The sequence below is a fragment of the Coenobita brevimanus genome, chromosome 53 (genome assembly GCF_032717465.1).
Source record: "Coenobita brevimanus isolate Jiangsu-jjx chromosome 53, ASM3271746v2, whole genome shotgun sequence".
NCBI classification, from domain to species: domain Eukaryota; kingdom Metazoa; phylum Arthropoda; class Malacostraca; order Decapoda; family Coenobitidae; genus Coenobita; species Coenobita brevimanus.
Window position 1 is genome coordinate 2,823,252 of NC_137006.1, and position 21,749 is coordinate 2,845,000.

Consider the following 21,749-nt stretch of genomic DNA (forward strand, 5'->3'; position numbering starts at 1 on the left):
ATCTACCCTGCATCATGTGTTTATTTCCTACTACCGCATCCACGCCCACACCAGCAGACTGAGCCGCAACACACGATACCAGCGAATGAGTTTTCTGTGAAGCGCTATTTTTAGACCATCCTAGATAATTCTGAGTTGGTTGTCTGCCTCGACACGATTATTATAAATGCTGTAGTACTTATATAAATGCTGTAGTACATGCAGTATATAAATGCTGTAGTACTTATATAAATGCTGTAGTACTTACCGACCAAGCCGCCTCCAGGCATCATCTGTTTCTTTACCACAACCTCATCCACGGCAGCTGATGCCTTTCCTAAAAATAATAATGATGATAATAATAATAATAATAAGAATGATAATAAAAATGATAATAATAATAATAATAATAATATTAATAAAAATGATAATAATAATAATAGTGATACTGATAATAATTATCTATCTATCTATTGCCAGACGCCATAATCCCTTAAGGGGTGGCCATTTGACTCTGAGTTATTTGTTTTACAGGGAGGGGCACTAACCCTGCACCAACCCACATGACACGTAGGGAGCACGTATGGTTTGGTTATATGGTTACCACCCAGCGTTGTAAATGGTCTCCTGGCTTACAGGAAACCACTTGGCTTGTCACTCAATGTAAAGCCACCTGTAACAGAAGGAAAAGCAATAAGACGTGACAGGGAAGATAATAATAATAATAATCCATCCATCATCGAATCCTACATTGCCCCAAGAGGAGGGTCGTAGCCCGGGGCTAGGCAGTTGGTCCCTACATTTAAGATGAGAGTGACCAGCCTCACTCATCCTTGAGTGGCATTATATGAGCAATCAAGTCCAACCATCTCTTGGATATAAACCTTCACCGGCTCAATCCGATTGGAGCGCAATAATTACCCGCTAAATCACCAGGTGCCAAAATTTGGTTATATGGTTACCACCCAGCGTAGTAAATGGTTTCCTGGTGTACAGGAAACCATTTGGCTTGTCACTCAGTGTAGAGTCACCCACAGGCAGAAGGAAAAGGAAAGAAAGACAGAAGAGGGAGTGTAAAGTCACCCGTAGGCAGAAGGACAAGGAAAGAATGAAGGATAGAAAGACAGAAGAGGATCGAAGGAAGCAAGGATGGAAGAGAGGAAAGGGCAGACACCCAAGAGCAGCAATGCATCGAGTGAGTGGATGGTGAGCGCCCCCACCTATCACTAATGATAATAATAATAGTGATAATAATAATAATAATAATAATAATCATTCTCTCTCAGTCTCATTTAATCCACTCCATCAGGCGATTTTTCGTGTATTCAGCGTTATCGATATCTATCTCCAGACGCCTTAATTCCGTAAGGGCTGGCCACAAACAACTCGCCTCCATGTCGCCCTGTCCGCCGCCATTTCACTGCCCTGCTCTCAGCTCACACCCCCCTCTCTCATATACCTCCACTCGATCTCTCCATCTCATCCTTGGCCTCCACCACACTCACAAACACTCTTCTCGTCAGTCTCTCACTCTCCATCCTCTCCACATGGCCAAACCACCTCAATATCTATCTTGTATGATATATTTAATCTATCTTGTATTATATATTTTTCTTCGCGTTATCAGTATCTACCCTGCATCATGTGTTTATTTCCTACTACCGCATCCACGCCCACACCAGCAGACTGAGCCGCAAGACACGATACCAGCGAATGAGTTTTCTGTGAAGCGCTATTTTTAGACCATCCTAGATAATTCTGAGTTGGTTGTCTGCCTCGACACGATTATTATAAATGCTGTAGTACTTATATAAATGATGTAGTACTTATATAAACGCTGTAGTACTTATATAAATGCTGTAGTACTTATATAAATGCTGATGTACTTATATAAATGCTGTAGTACTTATATCAATGCTGTAGTACTTATATAAATGCTGTAGTACTCATATAAATGCTGTAGTACTTATATCAATGCTGTTGTACTTATATCAATGCTGTAGTACTTATATCAATGCTGTAGTACTTATATCAATGCTGTAGTACTTATATCAATGCTGTAGTACTTATATCAATGCTGTAGTACTTATATCAATGGTGTTGTACTTATATAAATGCTGTAGTACTTATATCAATACTGTAGTACTTATATCAATGCTGTAGTATTTATATCAATGCTGTGGTATTTATATCAATGCTGTAGTACTTATACAAATGCTGTAGTACTTATGTTAATGGTGTAGTACTTATATAAATGCTGTAGTACTTATACAAATGCTGTAGTACTTATATAAATGCTGTAGTACTTACCGACCAAGCCGCCTCCAGGCATCATCTGTTTCTTTACCACAACCTCATCCGCGGCAGCTGATGCCTTCCCTAAAAATAATAATGATAATAATAATAATAAGAATGATAATAAAAATGATAATAATGATAATAATAATAATAATAATAATAATAATAATAATAATTAAAATGATAATGATAATAATAATAAAAATGATAATAATAATAATAGTAATAATAATAATAATTATCTATCTATCTATTGCCAGACGCCATAATCCCTTAAGGGGTGGCCATTTGACTCTGAGTTATTTGTTTTACAGGGAGGGGCACTAACCCTTCACCAACCCACTTGACACGTAGGGAGCACATATGGTTTGGTTATATGGTTACCACCCAGCGTTGTAAATGGTCTCCTGGCTTACAGAAAACCACTTGGCTTGTCACTCAATGTAAAGCCACCTGTAACAGAAGGAAAAGCAATAAGAAGTGACAGGAAAGATAATAATAATAATAATCCATCCATCATCCAATCCTACATTGCCCCAAGAGGAGGGTCGTAGCCCGGGGCTAGGCAGTTGCTCCCTACATTTAAGATGAGAGTGACCAGCCTCACTCATCCCTGAGTGGCATTACATGAGCAATCAACTCCAACCATCTCTTGGATATAAACCTTCACCGGCTCAATCCGATTGGAGCGCAATAATTACCCACTAAACCACCAGGTGCCAAAATTTGGTTATATGGTTACCACCCAGCGTAGTAAATGGTTTCCTGGTGTACAGGAAACCATTTGGCTTGTCACTCAGTGTAGAGTCACCCACAGGCAGAAGGAAAAGGAAAGAAAGACAGAAGAGGGAGTGTAAAGTCACCCGTAGGCAGAAGGACAAGGAAAGAATGAAGGATAGAAAGACAGAAGAGGATGGAAGGAAGCAAGGATGGAAGAGAGGAAAGGGCAGACACCCCAGAGCAGCAATACATCGAGTGAGTGGATGGTGAGCCCCCCACCTATTACTAATGATAATAATAATAGTGATGATAATAATAATAATAATAATAATAATTCTCTCTCAATCTCATTTACTACACTCCATCAGGCAATTTTTCGTGTATTCAGCGTTATCGATATCTATCTCCAGACGCCTTAATTCCGTAAGGGCTGGCCACAAACAACTCTCCTCCATGTCGCCCTTTTATAAATGCTGTAGTACTTATAAATGCTGTAGTACTTATGTAAATGCTGTAGTGCTTATATGAATGCTGTAATACTTATAGAAATTCTGTAGTACTTATATAAATGCTGTAATACTTATATAAATCCTTTAGTACTTATATAAATGCTGTAGTGCTTATATAAATGCCATAGTACTTATATAAATGCTGTAGTCTATCTATCTATCTATTGCTAGACGCCTCAATCCCGTTTGGGGTGGCCACAAACTAATCGCCTCCAAGTCGCCCTGTCCCCCGCCATTTCACTGCCCTGTTCCCAACTCACACCCCCCTCTCTCATATACCTCTCCACCCCATCCCTCCATCTCATCCTCGGCCTCCCCCTCCCTCTTTCCCCCTCCACCTCACTCACATACACTCTCTTCGTCAGTCTTTCACCCTCCATCCTCTCCACATGGCCAAACCACCTCAGTGTGTTCCTCATAATGCTTCCTATCACATCCACATCCACACCACAACGCTCCTTTATATCCTCATTCGTCAGCCTGTCTCTCCATGTGACTCCACAGGCTCCTCTTAAATAACTCATTTCCACTGCTCTCACTCTTGCTGTAGTACGTATATAAATGCTGTAGTACTTATATAAATGCTGTAGTACTTATATAAATGCTGTAGTACTAATATAAATGTTGTAGTACTTATATAAATGCTGTAGTACTTATATAAATGCTGTAGTACTTATTAAAATGTTGTAGTACTTATATAAATGCTGTAGTACTTATATAAATGCTGTAGTACTTATATAAATGCTGTAGTACTTATATAAATGTTGTAGTACTTATATAAATGTTGTAGTACTTATATAAATGCTGTAGTACTTATATAAATGCTGTAGTACTTATATAAATGTTGTAGTACTTATATAAATGCTGTAGTACTTATATGAATGCTGTAGTAGTTATTAAAATGTTTTGGTACTTATATAAATGCTGTCATAGTAATATAAATGCTGTAGTCCTTATATAATTGCTGTAGTACTTATATAAATGCTGTAGTACTTATATCAATGCTGTAGTACTTATACAAATGCTGTAGTACTTATATTAATGCTGTAGTACTTATATAAATGCTCTAGTACTTATGTAAATGCTGTAGTACTTATATAAATGCTTTAGTACATACAGTATATAAATGCTGTAGTACTTATATAAATGCTGTAGTACTTACCGACCAAGCCGCTTCCAGGCATCATCTGTTTCTTTACCACAACCTCATCCACGGCAGCTGATGCCTTCCCTAAAAATAATAATGATAATAATAATGATAATAATAATAATTATAATTATAATAATGATAATAATAATAATAATAATAATAATAATAATAATAATAATTCTCTCTCAATCTCATTTAATCCACTCCATCAGGCGATTTTTCGTGTATTCAGCGTTATCTTTATCTATCTCCAGACGCCTTAATTCCGTAAGGGCTGGCCACAAACAACTCTCCTCCATGTCGCCTTGTACCCCGCCATTTCACTGCCCTGTTCCCAACTCACACCCCCCTCTCTCATATACCTCTCCACCCCATCCCTCCATCTCATCCTCGGCCTCCCCCTCCCTCTTTCCCCCTCCACCTCACTCACATACACTCTCTTCGTCAGTCTTTCACCCTCCATCCTCTCCACATGGCCAAACCACCTCAGTGTGTTCCTCATAATGCTTCCTATCACATCCACATCCACACCACAACGCTCCTTTATATCCTCATTCGTCAGCCTGTCTCTCCATGTGACTCCACAGGCTCCTCTTAAATAACTCATTTCCACTGCTCTCACTCTTGCTGTAGTACGTATATCAATGCTGTAGTACTTATATCAATGCTGTAGTACTTATATAAATGCTGTAGTACTAATATAAATGTTGTAGTACTTATATAAATGCTGTAGTACTTATATAAATGCTGTAGTACTTATTAAAATGTTGTAGTACTTATATAAATGCTGTAGTACTTATATAAATGCTGTAGTACTTATATAAATGCTGCAGTACTTATATAAATGTTGTAGTACTTATATAAATGCTGTAGTATTTATATGAATGCTGTAGTAGTTATTAAAATGTTTTAGTAATTATATAATTGCTGTACTACTTATATAAATGCTGTAGTACTAATATAATTGCTGTAGTCCTTATATAATTGCTGTAGTACTTATATAAATGCTGTAGTACTTATATAAATGCTGTAGTACTTATATCAATGCTGTAGTACTTATACAAATGCTGTAGTACTTATATTAATGCTGTAGTACTTATATAAATGCTGTAGTACTTGTGTAAATGCTGTAGTACTTATATAAATGCTGTAGTACATACAGTATATAAATGCTGTAGTACTTACCGACCAAGCCGCGTCCAGGCATCATCTGTTTCTTTACCACAACCTCATCCACGGCAGCTGATGCCTTCCCTAAAAATAATAATGATAATAATAATGATAATAATAATAATTATAATGATAATAATAATAATAATAATAATAATAATAATAATAATTCTTTCTCAATCTCATTTAATCCACTCCATCAGGCGATTTTTCGTGTATTCAGCGTTATCGATATCTATCTCCAGACGCCTTAATTCCGTAAGGGCTGGCCACAAACAACTCGCCTCCATGTCGCCTTGTACCCCGCCATTTCACTGCCCTGCTCTCAGCTCACACCTCCCTCTCTCACATACCTCCGCTCGATCCCTCCATCTCATCCTTGGCCTCCACCTCACTCACAAACACTCTTCTCGTCAGTCTCTCACTCTCCATCCTCTCCACATGGCCAAACCACCTCAATATCTATCTTGTATTATATATTTAATCTATGTTGTATTATATATTTTTCTTCGCGTTATCAGTATCTACCCTGCATCATGTGTTTATTTCCTACTACCGCATCCACGCCCACACCAGCAGACTGAGCCGCAACACACGATACCAGCGAATGAGTTTTCTGTGAAGCGCTATTTTTAGACCATCCTAGATAATTCTGAGTTGGTTATCTGCCTCGACACGATTATTATAAATGCTGTAGTACTTATATAAATGCTGTAGTACATACAGTATATAAATGCTGTAGTACTTATATAAATGCTGTAGTACATACAGTATATAAATGCTGTAGTACTTATATAAATGCTGTAGTACTTATATAAACGCTGTAGTACTTATATAAATGCTGTAGTTCTTATATAAATGCTGTAGTACTTATATAATTGCTGTAGTACTTATATAAATGCTGTAGTACTTATATAAATGTTGTAGTACTTATATAAATGCTGTAGTACTTATGTAAATGCTGTGGTACCTATAAAAATATTGTAGTACTTATATAAATGCTGTAGTACTTATATAAATGCTGTGGTATTGATATAAATGCTGTAGTACTTATATTAATGCTGTAGTACTTATATAAATGCTGTAGTACTTACATAAATGCTGTAATACTTATATAAATGCTGTAGTACTTATATAAATGCTGTAGTACTTATATAAATGCTGTAATACTTATATAAATGCTGTAATACTTATATAAATGCTGTAGTACATACAGTATATAAATGCTGTAGTTCATACAGTATATAAATGCTGTAGTACATACAGTATATAAATGCTGTAGTACTTATATAAATGTTGTAGTACTTATATAAATGCTGTAGTACATACAGTATATAAATGCTGTAGTACATACAGTATATAAATGCTGTAGTACGTATATAAATGCTGTAGTACTTATATAGATGCTGTAGTACTTATATAAATGCTGTAGTACTTATATAAATGCTGTAGTATTTATATACATGCTGTAGTACTTATATAAATGCTGTAGTACTTATATAAATGTTGTAGTACCTATATAAATTTCTGTAGTACTTATATACATGCTGTAGTACTTATATAAATGCTGTAGTACTTATATAAATGCTGTAGTAGTTATATAAATGCTGTAGTACTTATATAAATGTTGTAGTACTTATATAAATGCTGTAGTACTTACCGACCAAGCCGCCTCCAGGCATCATCTGTTTCTTTACCACAACCTCATCCACGGCAGCTGATGCCTTCCCTAAAAATAATAATGATAATAATAATAATAATAATGATAATAAAATGATAATAATAATAATAATAATAATAATGATAAGAATAATAATAGTAATAATGATAATAATTATCTATCTATCTATTGCCAGACGCCATAATCCCTTAAGGGGTGGCCATTTGACTCTGAGTTATTTGTTTTACGGGGAGGGGCACTAACCCTCCACCAACCCACTTGACACGTATGGGAGCACGTATGGTTTGGTTATATGGTTACCACCCAGCGTTGTAAATCGTCTCCTGGCTTACAGGAAACCACTTGGCTTGTCACTCAATGTAAAGCCACCTGTAACAGAAGGAAAAGCAATAAGACGTGACAGGAAAGATAATAATAATAATAATCCATCCATCATCCAATCCTACATTGCCCCAAGAGCAGCGTCGGAGCCCGAGGCTAGGCAGTTGGTCCCTACATTTAAGATGAAAGTGACCAGCCTCACTCATCCCTGAGTGGCATTACATGAGCAATCTACCCCAACCGTCTCTTGGATATAAACCTTCACCGGCTCAATCCGATTGGAGCGCAATAATTACCCACTAAACCACCAGGTGCCAAAATTTAGTTATATGGTTACCACCCAGCGTAGTAAATGGTTTCCTGGTGTACAGGAAACCATTTGGCTTGTCACTCAGTGTAGAGTCACCCACAGGCAGAAGGAAAAGGAAAGAAAGACAGAAGAGGGAGTGTAAAGTCACCCGTAGGCAGAAGGACAAGGAAAGAATGAAGGATAGAAAGACTGAAGAGGATGGAAGGAAGCAAGGATGGAAGAGAGGAAAGGGCAGACACCCAAGAGGAGCAATACATCGAGTGAGTGGATGGTGAGCGCCCACACCTATCACTAATGATAAAAATAATAGTGATAATAATAATAATAATAATAATTCTCTCTCAATCTCATTTAATCCGCTCCATCAGGCGATTTTTCGTGTATTCAGCGTTATCGATATCTATCTCCAGACGCCTTAATTCCGTAAGGGCTGGCCAGAAACAACTCGCCTCCATGTCGCCCTGTCCCCCGCCATTTTACTGCCCTGCTCTCAGCTCACACCCCCCTCTCTCATATACCTCCACTCGATCCCTCCATCTCATCCTTGGCCTCCACCTCACTCACAAATACTCTTCTCGTCAGTCTCTCACTCTCCATCCTCTCCACATGGCCAAACCACCTCAATATCTATCTTGTATGATATATTTAATCTATCTTGTATTATATATTTTTCTTCGCGTTATCAGTATCTACCCTGCATCATGTGTTTATTTCCTACTACCGCATCCACGCCCACACCAGCAGACTGAGCCGCAACACACGATACCAGCGAATGAGTTTTCTGTGAAGCGCTACTTTTAGACCATCCTAGATAATTCTGAGTTGGTTATCTGCCTTGACACGATTATTATAAATGCTGTAGTACTTATATAAATGCTGTAGTACATACAGTATACAAATGCTGTAGTACTTATATAAATGCTGTAGTACATACAGTATATAAATGCTGTAGTACTTACATAAATGCTGTAGTACTTATATAAACCCTGTAGTACTTATATAAATGCTGTAGTACTTATATAAATGCTGTAGTACTTATATAATTGCTGTAGTACTTATATAAATGCTGTAGTACTTATATAAATGTTGTAGTACTTATATAAATGCTGTAGTACTTATGTAAATGCTGTGGTACTTATAAAAATACTGTAGTACTTATATAAATGCTGTAGTACTTATATAAATGCTGTGGTATTGATATAAATGCTGTAGTACTTATATAAATGCTGTAGTACTTATATAAATGCTGTTGTACTTATGTAAATGCTGTGGTACTTATATAAATGCTTTAGTACTTATATAAATGCTGTAATACTTATATAAATGCTGTAGTAATTATACAAATGCTGTAGTACTTATATTAATGGTGTAGTACTTATATAAATGCTGTAGTACTTATATAAATGCCGTAATACTTATATAAATGCTGTAGTACTTATATAAATGCCGTAGTATTTATATAAATGCTGTAGTACTTATATAAATGCTGTAGTAATTATACAAATGCTGTAGTACTTATATTAATGGTGTAGTACTTATATTAATGGTGTAGTACTTATATAAATGCTGTAGTACTTATATAAATGTTGTAGTACTTATATAAATGCTGTAGTACTTATATAAATGCTGTAGTACTGATATAAATGTTGTAGTACTGATATAAATGCTGTAGTACTGATATAAATGCTGTAGTACTTATATAAATGCTGTAGTACTTATTTAAATGCTGTAGTACTTATATAAATGCTGTAGTACTTATATAAATGCTGTAGTACTTATATAAATGCTGTAGTACATACAGTATATAAATGCTGTAGTACGTATATAAATGCTGTAGTACGTATATAAATGCTGTAGTACGTATATAAATGCTGTAGTACTTATATAAATGCTGTAGTACTTATATAAATGCTGTAGTACTTACCGACCAAGCCGCCTCCAGGCATCATCTGTTTCTTTACCACAACCTCATCCACGGCAGCTGATGCCTTCTCTAAAAATAATAATGATAATAATGATAATAAGAATGATAATAAAATGATAATAATAATGATAATAATAATGATAATAATAATAATAGTAATAATGATAATAATTATCTATCTATTTATTGCCAGACGCCATAATCCCTTAAGGGGTGGCCATTTGACTCTGAGTTATTTGTTTTACAGGGAGGGGCACTAACCCTCCAGCAACCCACTTGACACGTATGGGAGCACGTATGGTTTGGTTATATGGTTACCACCCAGCGTTGTAAATGGTATCCTGGCTTACAGGAAACCACTTGGCTTGTCACTCAATGTAAAGCCACCTGTAACAGAAGGAAAAGCAATAAGACGTGACAGGAAAGATAATAATAATAATAATCCATCCATCATCCAATCCTACATTGCCCCAAGAGGAGGGTCGTAGCCCGGGGCTAGGCAGTTGGTCCCTACATTTAAGATGAGAGTGACCAGCCTCACTCATCCTTGAGTGGCATTACATGAGCAATCAAGTCCAACCATCTCTTGGATATAAACCTTCACCGGCTCAATCCGATTGGAGCGCAATAATTTCCCACTAAACCACCAGGTGCCAAAATTTGGTTATATGGTTACCACCCAGCGTAGTAAATGGTTTCCTGGTGTACAGGAAACCATTTGGCTTGTCACTCAGTGTAGAGTCACCCACAGGCAGAAGGAAAAGGAAAGAAAGACAGAAGAGGGAGTGTAAAGTCACCCGTAGGCAGAAGGACAAGGAAAGAATGAAGGATAGAAAGACAGAAGAGGATGGAAGGAAGCAAGGGTGGAAGAGAGGAAAGGGCAGACACCCAAGACCAGCAATACATCGAGTGAGTGGATGGTGAGCGCCCCCACCTATCACTAATGATAATAATAATAGTGATAATAATAATAATAATAATAATAATTCTCTCTCAATCTCATTTAATCCACTCCATCAGGCGATTTTTCGTGTATTCAGCGTTATCAATATCTATCTCCAGACGCCTTAATTCCGTAAGGGCTGGCCACAAACAACTCGCCTCCATGTCGCCCTGTCCCCGGCCATTTCACTGTCCTGCTCTCAGCTCACACCCCTCTCTCTCATATACCTCCACTCGATCCCTCCATCTCATCCTTGGCCTCCACCTCACTCACAAACACTCTTCTCGTCAGTCTCTCACACTCCATCCTCTCCACATGGCCAAACCACCTCAATATCTTTCTTGTATGATATATTTAATCTATCTTGTATTATATATTTAATCTATGTTGTATTATATATTTTTCTTCGCGTTATCAGTATCTACCCTGCATCATGTGTTTATTTCCTACTACCGCATCCACGCCCACACCAGCAGACTGAGCCGCAACACACGATACCAGCGAATGAGTTTTCTGTGAAGCGCTGTTTTTAGACCATCCTAGATAATTCTGAGTTGGTTATCTGCCTCGACACGATTATTATAAATGCTGTAGTACTTATATAAATGCTGTAGTACATACAGTATACAAATGCTGTAGTACTTATATAAATGCTGTAGTACATACAGTATATAAATGCTGTAGTACTTATATAAATGCTGTACTACATAGGCCTACAGTATATAAATGCTGTAGTACTTATATAAATGCTGTAGTACTTATATGAATGCAGTATTACTTATATAAATGCTGTAGTACTTATATAAATGCTGTAGTACTTATATAAATGCTGTAGTACTTATATAAATGCTGTAGTACTTATATATATATGCTGTAGTACTTATATAAATGCTGTAGTACTTATATCAATGCTATAGTAGTTATATAAATGCTGTAGTACTTATATTCATGCTGTAGTACTTATGTAAATGCTGCAGTACTTATGTAAATGCTGTAGTACTTATATAAATGCTGTAGTACCTATATAAATGCTGTAGTACTTATATTCATGCTGTAGTACTTATATAAATGCTGTAGTACTTATGTAAATGCTGTAGTACTTATGTAAATGCTGTAGTACTTATATAAATGCTGTAGTACTTACGTAAATGTTGTAGTACTTATGTAAGTGCTGTAGTACTTATATTAATGGTGTAGTACTTATATAAATGCTGTAGTACGTATATAAATGCTGTAGTACTTATATAAATGCTGTAGTACTTATATAAATGCTGTAGTACTTACCGACCAAGCCGCCTCCAGGCATCATCTGTTTCTTTACCACAACCTCATCCACGGCAGCTGATGCCTTTCCTAAAAATAATAATGATAATAATAATAATAAGAAGAATGATAATAAAAATGATAATAATAATAATAATAATTATAATAAAAATGATAATAATAATAATAGCGATAATGATAATAATTATCTATCTATCTATTGCCAGACGCCATAATCCCTTAAGGGGTGGCCATTTGACTCTGAGTTATTTGTTTTACAGGGAGGGGCACTAACCCTGCACCAACCCACTTGACACGTAGGGAGCACGTATGGTTTGGTTAAATGGTTACCACCCAGCGTTGTAAATGGTCTCCTGGCTTACAGGAAACCACTTGGCTTGTCACTCAATGTAAAGCCACCTGTAACAGAAGGAAAAGCAATAAGACGTGACAGGGAAGATAATGATAATAATAATCCATCCATCATCCAATCCTACATTGCCCCAAGAGGAGGGTCGTAGCCTGGGGCTAGGCAGTTGGTCCCTTCATTTAAGATGAGAGTGACCAGCCTCACTCATCCCTGAGTGGAATTACATGAGCAATCAAGTCCAACCATCTCTTGAATATAAACCTTCACCGGCTCAATCCGATTGGAGCGCAATAATTACCCACTAAACCACCAGGTGCCAAAATTTGGTTATATGGTTACCACCCAGCGTAGTAAATGGTTTCCTGGTGTACAGGAAACCATTTGGCTTGTCACTCAGTGTAGAGTCACCCACAGGCAGAAGGAAAAGGAAAGAAAGACAGAAGAGGGTGTGTAAAGTCACCCGTAGGCAGAAGGACAAGGAAAGAATGAAGGATAGAAAGACTGAAAAGGATGGAAGGAAGCAAGGATGGAAGAGAGGAAAGGGCAGACACCCCAGAGCAGCAATACATCGAGTGAGTGGATGGTGAGCGCCCCCACCTATCACTAATGATAATAATAATAGTGATAATAATAATAATAATAATTCTCTCTCAATCTCATTTACTCCACTCCATCAGGCAATTTTTCGTGTATTCAGCGTTGTCGATATCTATCTCCAGACGCCTTAATTCCGTAAGGGCAGGCCACAAACAACTCTCCTCCATGTCGCCCTTTTATAAATGCTGTAGTACTTATGTAAATGCTGTAATACTTATATAAATGCTGTAATACTTATATAAATGCTGTAATACTTATATAAATGCTGTAATACTTATATAAATGCTGTAATACTTATATAAATGCTGTAGTACTTATATAAATGCTGTAGTACTTATATAAATGCTGTAATACTTATACAAATTCTGTAGTACTTATATAAATGCTGTAATACTTATATAAATTCTGTAGTACTTATATAAATGCTGTAGTACTTATATAAATACTGTAGTGCTTATATAAATGCTGTAGTACTTACATAAATGCTGTAGTCTATCTATCTATCTATTGCCAGACGCCTCAATCCCGTTTGGGGTGGCCACAAACAAATCGCCTCCAAGTCGCCCTGTCCCCTGCCATTTCACTGCCCTGCTCCCAACTCACACCCCCCTCTCTCATATACCTCTCCACCCCATCCCTCCATCTCATCCTCGGCCTCCCCCTCCCTCTTTCCCCCTCCACCTCACTCACATACACTCTCTTCGTCAGTCTTTCACCCTCCATCCTCTCCACATGGCCAAACCACCTCAGTGTGTTCCTCATAACGCTTCCTATCACATCCACATCCACACCACAACGCTCCTTTATATCCTCATTCGTCAGCCTGTCTCTCCACGTGACTCCACAGGCTCCTCTTTAATAACTCATTTCCACTGCTCTCACTCTTGCTGTAGTACTAATATAAATGTTGTAGTACTTATATAAATGCTGTAGTACTTATATAAATGCTGTAGTACTTATTAAAATGTTATAGTACTTATATAAATGCTGTAGTACTAATATAAATGCTGTAGTACTAATATAAATGCTGTAGTACTAATATAAATGCTGTAGTACTTATATAAATGCTGTAGTACTTATATAAATGCTGTAGTACTTACCGACCAAGCCGCCTCCAGGCATCATCTGTTTCTTTATCACAGCCTCATCCACAGCAGCTGATGGCTTCCCTGAAAAGAAAAATAAATAATCCCGATCTAATGACCCAACGACCTAAAATTTAATCGGGTGATCAGAAGGTCTTAGCCCATCATCCCTGCAATTTCAGTCAAAATCGCACCAGTAGTTTTTGTGTAAAGTTGTTAACGGACAGGCAGACAATGGAAGGGAGTGAAAATAATACCCTATAGTAATATAATATATTCTTCGTCTTTGTCGGCTTTATTTACCCATCTTTTTAAAATAACCGATAATAATGTAATAACTTCTTTTTTGTCAGCTTTATTTACCCATCTTTTTAAAATAACCGATAATAATGTAATAACTTCTTCTTTGTCAGCTTTATTTACCCATCTTTTTAAAATAACTGATAATAATATAACGTCTTCTTCTTCGTCAGCTTTATTTACCCATCTTTTTAAAATAACCGATACATTACGATAACTTCTTCTTCTTCGTCAGCTTTATTTATCCATCTTTATAATTGCTGTTCTTGATGGGCCTCTTCCACCCGCCTCCATCGCCTGCCCTTTGGTATCCGGACCCCCCCCCCCCCCCTTCTCGTATCCGCCACTATGCAATCTTTCCACCTTATCTTGGGTCGTCCTCTCCTCCTTCCCTGTGCCTCCATATCCAGTGCTCTTCTCTGAAATTGCTGAAGCAGTATTCAAAGAACTCCACAGTCCAGATGAAAATACTTTTGTTATCATTATAGACTTAAGGGATTTTGGTAAGACTGTTTTTTATGGATTTTGACCTGTGACCTAGAGATCAAGGTCAAGGGCATTCCTGTACAAATCATGTTCACTCCTGACAAACTACACTTCCACCGAGTTTGGTCAAAATCAGCAAAATACTTTCCGATTTACTACTTTCAAGCATGAGCCGGCTGTTTTGATTTTCCTCAATATCTCAGAAAGTATTTGTTGGATCTCAATATCAATATCCAGGTGCACTAGTGTATGTTGACCACTACATACTGCAACATTCGCAAAGCAATATATTCAGTAGTTTAGGCTGCGCAGGAGAGTAAAGATTGAAAAAATAACACAGAGGAAGCTAATGCCAGGAAAAAAATATGGTGCCAAAAGAAGCCTGCAACCAAGATACATCACTGCTGGAAATTTCAAGGCTTTATCTCGAACGGTCTTGGAGTGTCAGCCTTCTAGATCTCACCCCCCAAAAAATAAAAAAAAAATAAAATAATAATAATAATAATAATAATAATAAAACACAATATCCAACACCTATTTTCGTCAAGATGATCCACCGGTATACATGGAGAGTAATGAGGAGGATGGATGGTGAACTTGTTGAGCGAAAGGCAATGATAGACTACGTGTGTGTGGATGAGCGAATGAGGAGACAAGTGTTGGATGCAAGAGTGTGGAGAGGGTGGGGGAATGGAGTCTCGGACCATCACTTAGTGATGGCCAAGGTAGAGCTGCAAAGAAAATGGTTGAGGAGACGAAGGGGAAGACAGGAGGAAACAGCTCCTGTGAGAAGAGTGGAGAATTTGCGAGATAGTGAGAAAATGGCAGAGTATAAGAGCATAGTGGAAGAAAAATTGGGAAGGTATGAGCTAGAGCAGATGGAAGGGGTGGAAGACGTATGTAAAATATTCACGGAAGAGATAGGCGCAGCGTGTGAGGTGGTTTGTGGAGTAAGGAGGAGATGCAAGGGTGTGCAAGGGACAGCATGGTGGAATGATGAGGTGAAACGAGCTGTGGAACAAAAGAAGAAGGCATATAGTGAATGGTTAGCGAGCAGAGGTAGGGGAGATGAGAGTGAGAAGAGAGAGGTATATGTGAGCAGGAGAAGGGAGGTGAAGAGATTGGTGAAGGAGAGTAAGAAGAAATTGGATGAAGAGTTTGGGAAGAATCTGAGTGTGAAATGGAGGGAGAGTAAGAAATTGTTTTGGAAGGAGGTAAAGAAAGTAAGGCAGTGTGAAAGGGAAAATAGTAGGAGAGTGAAAGATAGGAATAATAGATTGTTGGTGGAGAAGAGAGAGAAATTGAGGAGATGGAAGGAGCACTTTGAGGATTTGTTGAATGTAGAGAGTGAGAGCAGTGCAAGTATAAGTGGCTGGGGAATGGCTGGGAGAAGAAGAGATGAGAGGAGGGAGGAAGAGATCAGTAGGGCGGAAGTAGTGGAAGCAATGAAGAAGATTAAGTTGGGAAAGGCCCCAGGAATTGATGGAGTGTGTGGTGAAATGCTGAGGTATGGAGGTGAGATTGTTGTGGAGTGGATATGGAAGTTGTGTAGATTGGCTTGGGAAGAGGGAAGGGTTCCAGAGGACTGGAAATCAGATATAATTGTTCCTTTATACAGAGGAAAAGGTTAGAGAGAAGTATGTGGTAACCATAGGGGTATTTGCCTTCGTAGTGTGACTGGTAAAATATATGGTAGAATACTCATTGATAGGGTTAGGCATATGACAGAGGAGCTAGTTGGTGAAGAACAAGGAGGATTTAGGAAGGGAAAAGGGTGTGTAGATCAGATATTTGTTCTAAGATGTTTAGTGGAGAAGTATCTAGAGAAGGGAAAGAAAGTGTAAGCTGCCTTCATGGACTTGGAGAAAGCTTATGACAGAATAGATAGGCAAGGTATGTGGAAGGTATTAAGAATATATGGAGTGGAGGGGAAATTGTTGAGTGCTGTGAAGAGTATGTACGAAGGAGCTAGGGCTACGGTGCGAGTGGATGGTGAGCTGAATGAGTTCTTTGATCTCAATGTGGGACTGAAACAGGGTTGTGTGATGTCTCCATGGCTGTTTAATATATACATGGATGGGGTTGTAAAGGAGGTGCAAGGTAGAGCTGTGGATGTGGGGGTGGCTCTAATGAATGAGGGTAAGATTTGGAAGATTCCGGTGTTGCTGTTTGCTGATGATACAGTAATGTTGAGTGAAGATGAATGGGAGTTGCAAGGTTTGGTGAATGAATTTGGGACAGTGTGTAGGAGGAGGAAGCTGAAAGTTAATGTAAATAAAAGTAAAGTTATGGTGTTTGAGAGCAATGAAGTCACAGAATGTACAGTGAGGTTGGATGGTGAGGATATGGAGAATGTGAGTGCATTCAAGTACTTGGGTAGTGTGATGAGTAAGGATGGAACTTTGGGGGATGAAGTGCGTGAAAAGGTACAGCAGGGAAGGAGGGTTGTTGGTACTCTGAAAGCAGTGATGAGAAATAGGGAGGTGAGTATGGAAGTTAAGAAGTCACTGCATGATAGTACTGTGATCCCTGCCCTGACGTATGGAAGCGAGGCGTGGACCTTGCAAGAGGGGAACAAGTCAAGAGTGAGAGCAGTGGAAATGAGTTACTTGAGAGGAGCATGTGGAGTGACGTGGAGGGACAGGTTGACGAATGAAGAAGTGAAGGAACGCTGTGGGGTGGATGTGGATGTGGTTGAGAAGATTAGGAGAAATACACTGTGGTGGTTTGGACATGTGGAGAGAATGGAGAATGAAAGACTGACTAAGAGGGTGTATGTATGTGAGGTGGAGGGAGGGAGAGGGAGAGGTAGACCGAGGATGAGGTGGAGGGATAGAGTTGAGAGGTATGAGGGAGGGGGGGGTGAGTTGGGGGAAGGGTAGTCAAATGGTGGGTGACAGAGCGACTTGGAGGCGTTTTGTCTGTGGCCACCCTTTGCGGGATTAGGGCGTCGGGCTGTAGATAGATAGATAGACCAATTAGAACTCCATAGAATGTGGAGTTAATAATAATAATAATAGTAGTAGTAGGAGTAGGAGTAAAAGTAGTAGTAGTAGTGGTAGTAGTAGCAGTATAACAGTTGTAATAGTAGTAGTAGGCCTAGTAAGAAAAATAGTAGCAGTAGTAGTAGCAGTGGTAGTAGTAGTAGTAGCAGTAGCAGGAACTATAGATAAATTACCTGAGGAAAAGTGGAAGACTAAACCAGCCAGTATCAGAAGTGGAAGCCTGTAGTCCATGATGGAGCGAGTCGGGGGCGAGGTGGAGTGAGCCAAGAGTGTGGTGGAGCGAGCCAGGAGTGTGGTGGAGCGAGGTGTGCTTCTAGACGGTAGGTTGGTGTGGAATATGTGTGTGGGGGTGTGGTGTGTGATTTTATAGTCCCTTCCCCCTCCCCCCTCTCTCTCTCTCTCTCTCTCTCTCTCTCTCCCTCCTTCCGTGTGTGTGTGTGCGTGCTTACCTAATTGTTCTTACCTAATTGTATCTTTACAGGAATGAGTCCAGCTCGTACTGTCCCGTGTCTTAAACCATTTTTATCATGCTATCTATCTATCTATAGCCCGACGCCCTAATCCCGCAAAGGGTGGCCACAGACAAAACGCCTCCAAGTCACTCTGTCACCCACCATTTGACTCCCCTCCCCCCAACTCACCCCCCCTCCCTCATATACCTCTCAACTCCATCCCTCCACCTCATCCTCGGTCTACCCCTCCCTCTCCCTCCCTCCACCTCACCTACATACACCCTCTTAGTCAGTCTTTCATTCTCCATTCTCTCCACATGTCCAAACCACCTCAGTGTATTTCTCCTAATCTTTTCAACCACATCCACATCTACCCCACAACGTTCCTTCACTTCTTCATTCGTCAACCTGTCCCTCCACGTCACTCCACATGCTCCTCTCAAGTAACTCATTTCCACTGCTCTCACTCTTGACTTGTTCCCCTCTTGCAAGGTCCACGCCTCGCTTCCATACGTCAGGGTAGGGATCACAATACCATCATGCAGTGACTTCTTAACTTCCATACTCACCTCCCTATTTCTCATCACTGCTTTCAGTGTACCAACAACCTTCCTTCCCTGCTGTACCCTTTCACGTACTTCATCCCCCAAAGTTCCATCCTTACTCATCACACTACCCAAGTACTTGAATGCACTCACATTCTCCATATCCTCACCATCCAACCTCACTGCACACTCTGTGACTTCATTCCTCTCAAACACCATAACTTTACTTTTGTTTACATTAACTTTCAGATTCCTCCTCCTACACACTGTCCCAAATTCATTCACCAAACCTTGCAACTCCCATTCATCTTCACTCAACAATACTGTATCATCAGCAAACAGCAACACCGGAAGCTTCCAAATCTCACCCTCATTCATTAGGGCCACCCCCACATCCACTGCCCTACCTTGCACCTCCTTTACAACCCCATCCATATATATATTAAACAGCCATGGAGACATCACACACCCCTGTTTCAGTCCCACATTGAGATCAAAGAACTCACTCAGCTCACCATCCACTCGCACCGTAGCCCTAGCTCCCTCGTACATACTCTTCACAGCACTCAACAATTTCCCCTCCACTCCATATATTCTTAATACCTTCCACATACCTTGCCTATCTATTCTGTCATAAGCTTTCTCCAAGTCCATGAAGGCAGCATACACTTTCCTTCCCTTCTCTAGATACTTCTCCACTAAACATCTTAGAGCAAATATCTGATCTACACACCCTTTTCCCTTCCTAAATTCCCCCTGTTCTTCTCCAACTAGCTCCTCTGTCATATGCCTAACCCTATCAATGAGTATTCTACCATATATTTTACCAGTCACACTAAGAAGGCAAATACCCCTATGGTTACCACATACTTCTCTCTCCCCTTTTCCTTTGTACAGAGGAACAATTATACCTGATTTCCAGTCCTCTGGAACCCTTCCCTCTTCCCAAGCCAATCTACACAACTTCCATATCCACTCCACAACAATCTCACCCCCATACCTAAGCATTTCATCACACACTCCATCAATTCCTGGGGCCTTTCCCAGCTTAATCTTCTTCATCGCTTCCACTACTTCCGACCTACTGATCTCTTCCTCCCTCCTCTCATCTCTTCTTCTCCCAGCCATTCCCCAACCACTTATACTCACACTGCTCTCACTCTCTACATTCAACAAATCCTCAAAGTGCTCCTTCCATCTCCTCAATTTCTCTCTCTCCTCCACCAACAATCTATTATTCCTATTTTTCACTCCCCTACTATTTCCCCTTTCACACTGCCTTACTTTCTTTACCTCCTTCCAAAACAATTTCTTACTTTCCCTCCATTTCACACTCAAATTCCTCCCAAACTCTTCATCCACTTTCTTCTTACTCTCCTTCACCAGTCTCTTAACCTCTACACATCCTTAAATTTATGAATTGTTTTGGCACACACTATTTCATTCGGTAGTGGATTCCATTGATCAATTGCTCTGTTTGGGAAACTGAATTTCCTTACGTCTTTATCGCCTCTCTTTTTATGCAGTTTTTTGCAGTGTCCTCTTGCTGATGCTTCCCCATAGGTTATATAATCATTTATGTCTATTTTCTCCTTCCCTGATATGCATTTATATAGCATTATCATGTCACCTCTTTTCCTTCTCTCCTGTAGTGTAGGTAGATTCAGTTTTTCTAGTCTTTGTTCGTAGCTTAGGTCCCTTAAGCTTGGTACCCATCTTGTAGCGGCCCTTTGAACTTATTCAATCTTATCTATGTGTTTTTTGAGATGAGGACTCCAGACTACTGATGCATACTCCAGGGTTGGTCTGATGAATGATACTATTATCTTTCTCAGCATGTCTTCATTTATGTATGTGAATGCTATGCTCATACTGGCAAGCAGTGTATACATGTTCCGTACCTTTGCACTGAGTCAGCTTGAGATAGTCTGTTACTGATAATCACGCCTAGGTCCTTCTCTCTTTCTGATATGTGTAGTGATCTTCCTAACGTATAATCCCAATCTGGCCTTTTCTCTATCTATCTATTGCCAGACGCCTCAATCCCGTACGGGGTGGCCACAAACAAATCGCCTCCACGTCCCCCTGTCCAACGCCATTTCACTGCCCAGCTCCAAACTCACACCCCACTCTCTCATATACCTCTCCACCCCATCCCTCCATCTCATCCTCGGCCTTCTCCTCCCTCTCCCCCCCTTCACCTCACTCACATACACTCTCCTCGTCAGTCTCTCACCCTCCATCCTCTCCACATGGCCAAACCACCTCAGTGTGTTCCACCTAATGCTTCCTATCACATCCACATCCACACCACAACGTTCACTTTTACCAAACTTCATCTCATGTCACTTGTCCACATTGAATTCCATCTGCCGTTTCTTACTCTCTTCACGAAGCTTGTGTAATTCTTCTCGTATCTCTGCAAGAATGTGTTGGTAATTTTCTTTTGTATTGTTGCATCATCCGCAGACGTGTGTGTGTGTGTGTGCGCGCGCTTGTACTGTATGTGATTCTATCTCTCTCTCTCTCATTACTTAATAATTATCACATACCACACGCGCTCAGAAAGATGGAGAATCAAATTTCTTTTAATTCGCCTAATCTTGTGTAATTATGAGTGGTATTTGTGAAACCCATTACC

General features: G+C 39.4%; 1 protein-coding gene across 1 annotated transcript in view; it reads right to left on the reverse strand.

Annotated features, from left to right (window-relative positions):
- LOC145400708 (uncharacterized) overlaps nucleotides 1-21,749 on the reverse strand; it is a 31,307-nt gene that overhangs the window by 8,631 nt on the left and 927 nt on the right. Inside the window, exons 2-4 of the mRNA XM_080273144.1 lie at nucleotides 18,285-18,424; nucleotides 14,336-14,404; nucleotides 5,842-5,910 (exon numbers count right to left, since the gene is read on the reverse strand). Of these exons, the coding sequence (XP_080129270.1) occupies nucleotides 5,842-5,910; nucleotides 14,336-14,404; nucleotides 18,285-18,424 (278 nt within the window). The remainder of the gene's footprint in view (nucleotides 1-5,841; nucleotides 5,911-14,335; nucleotides 14,405-18,284; nucleotides 18,425-21,749) is intronic.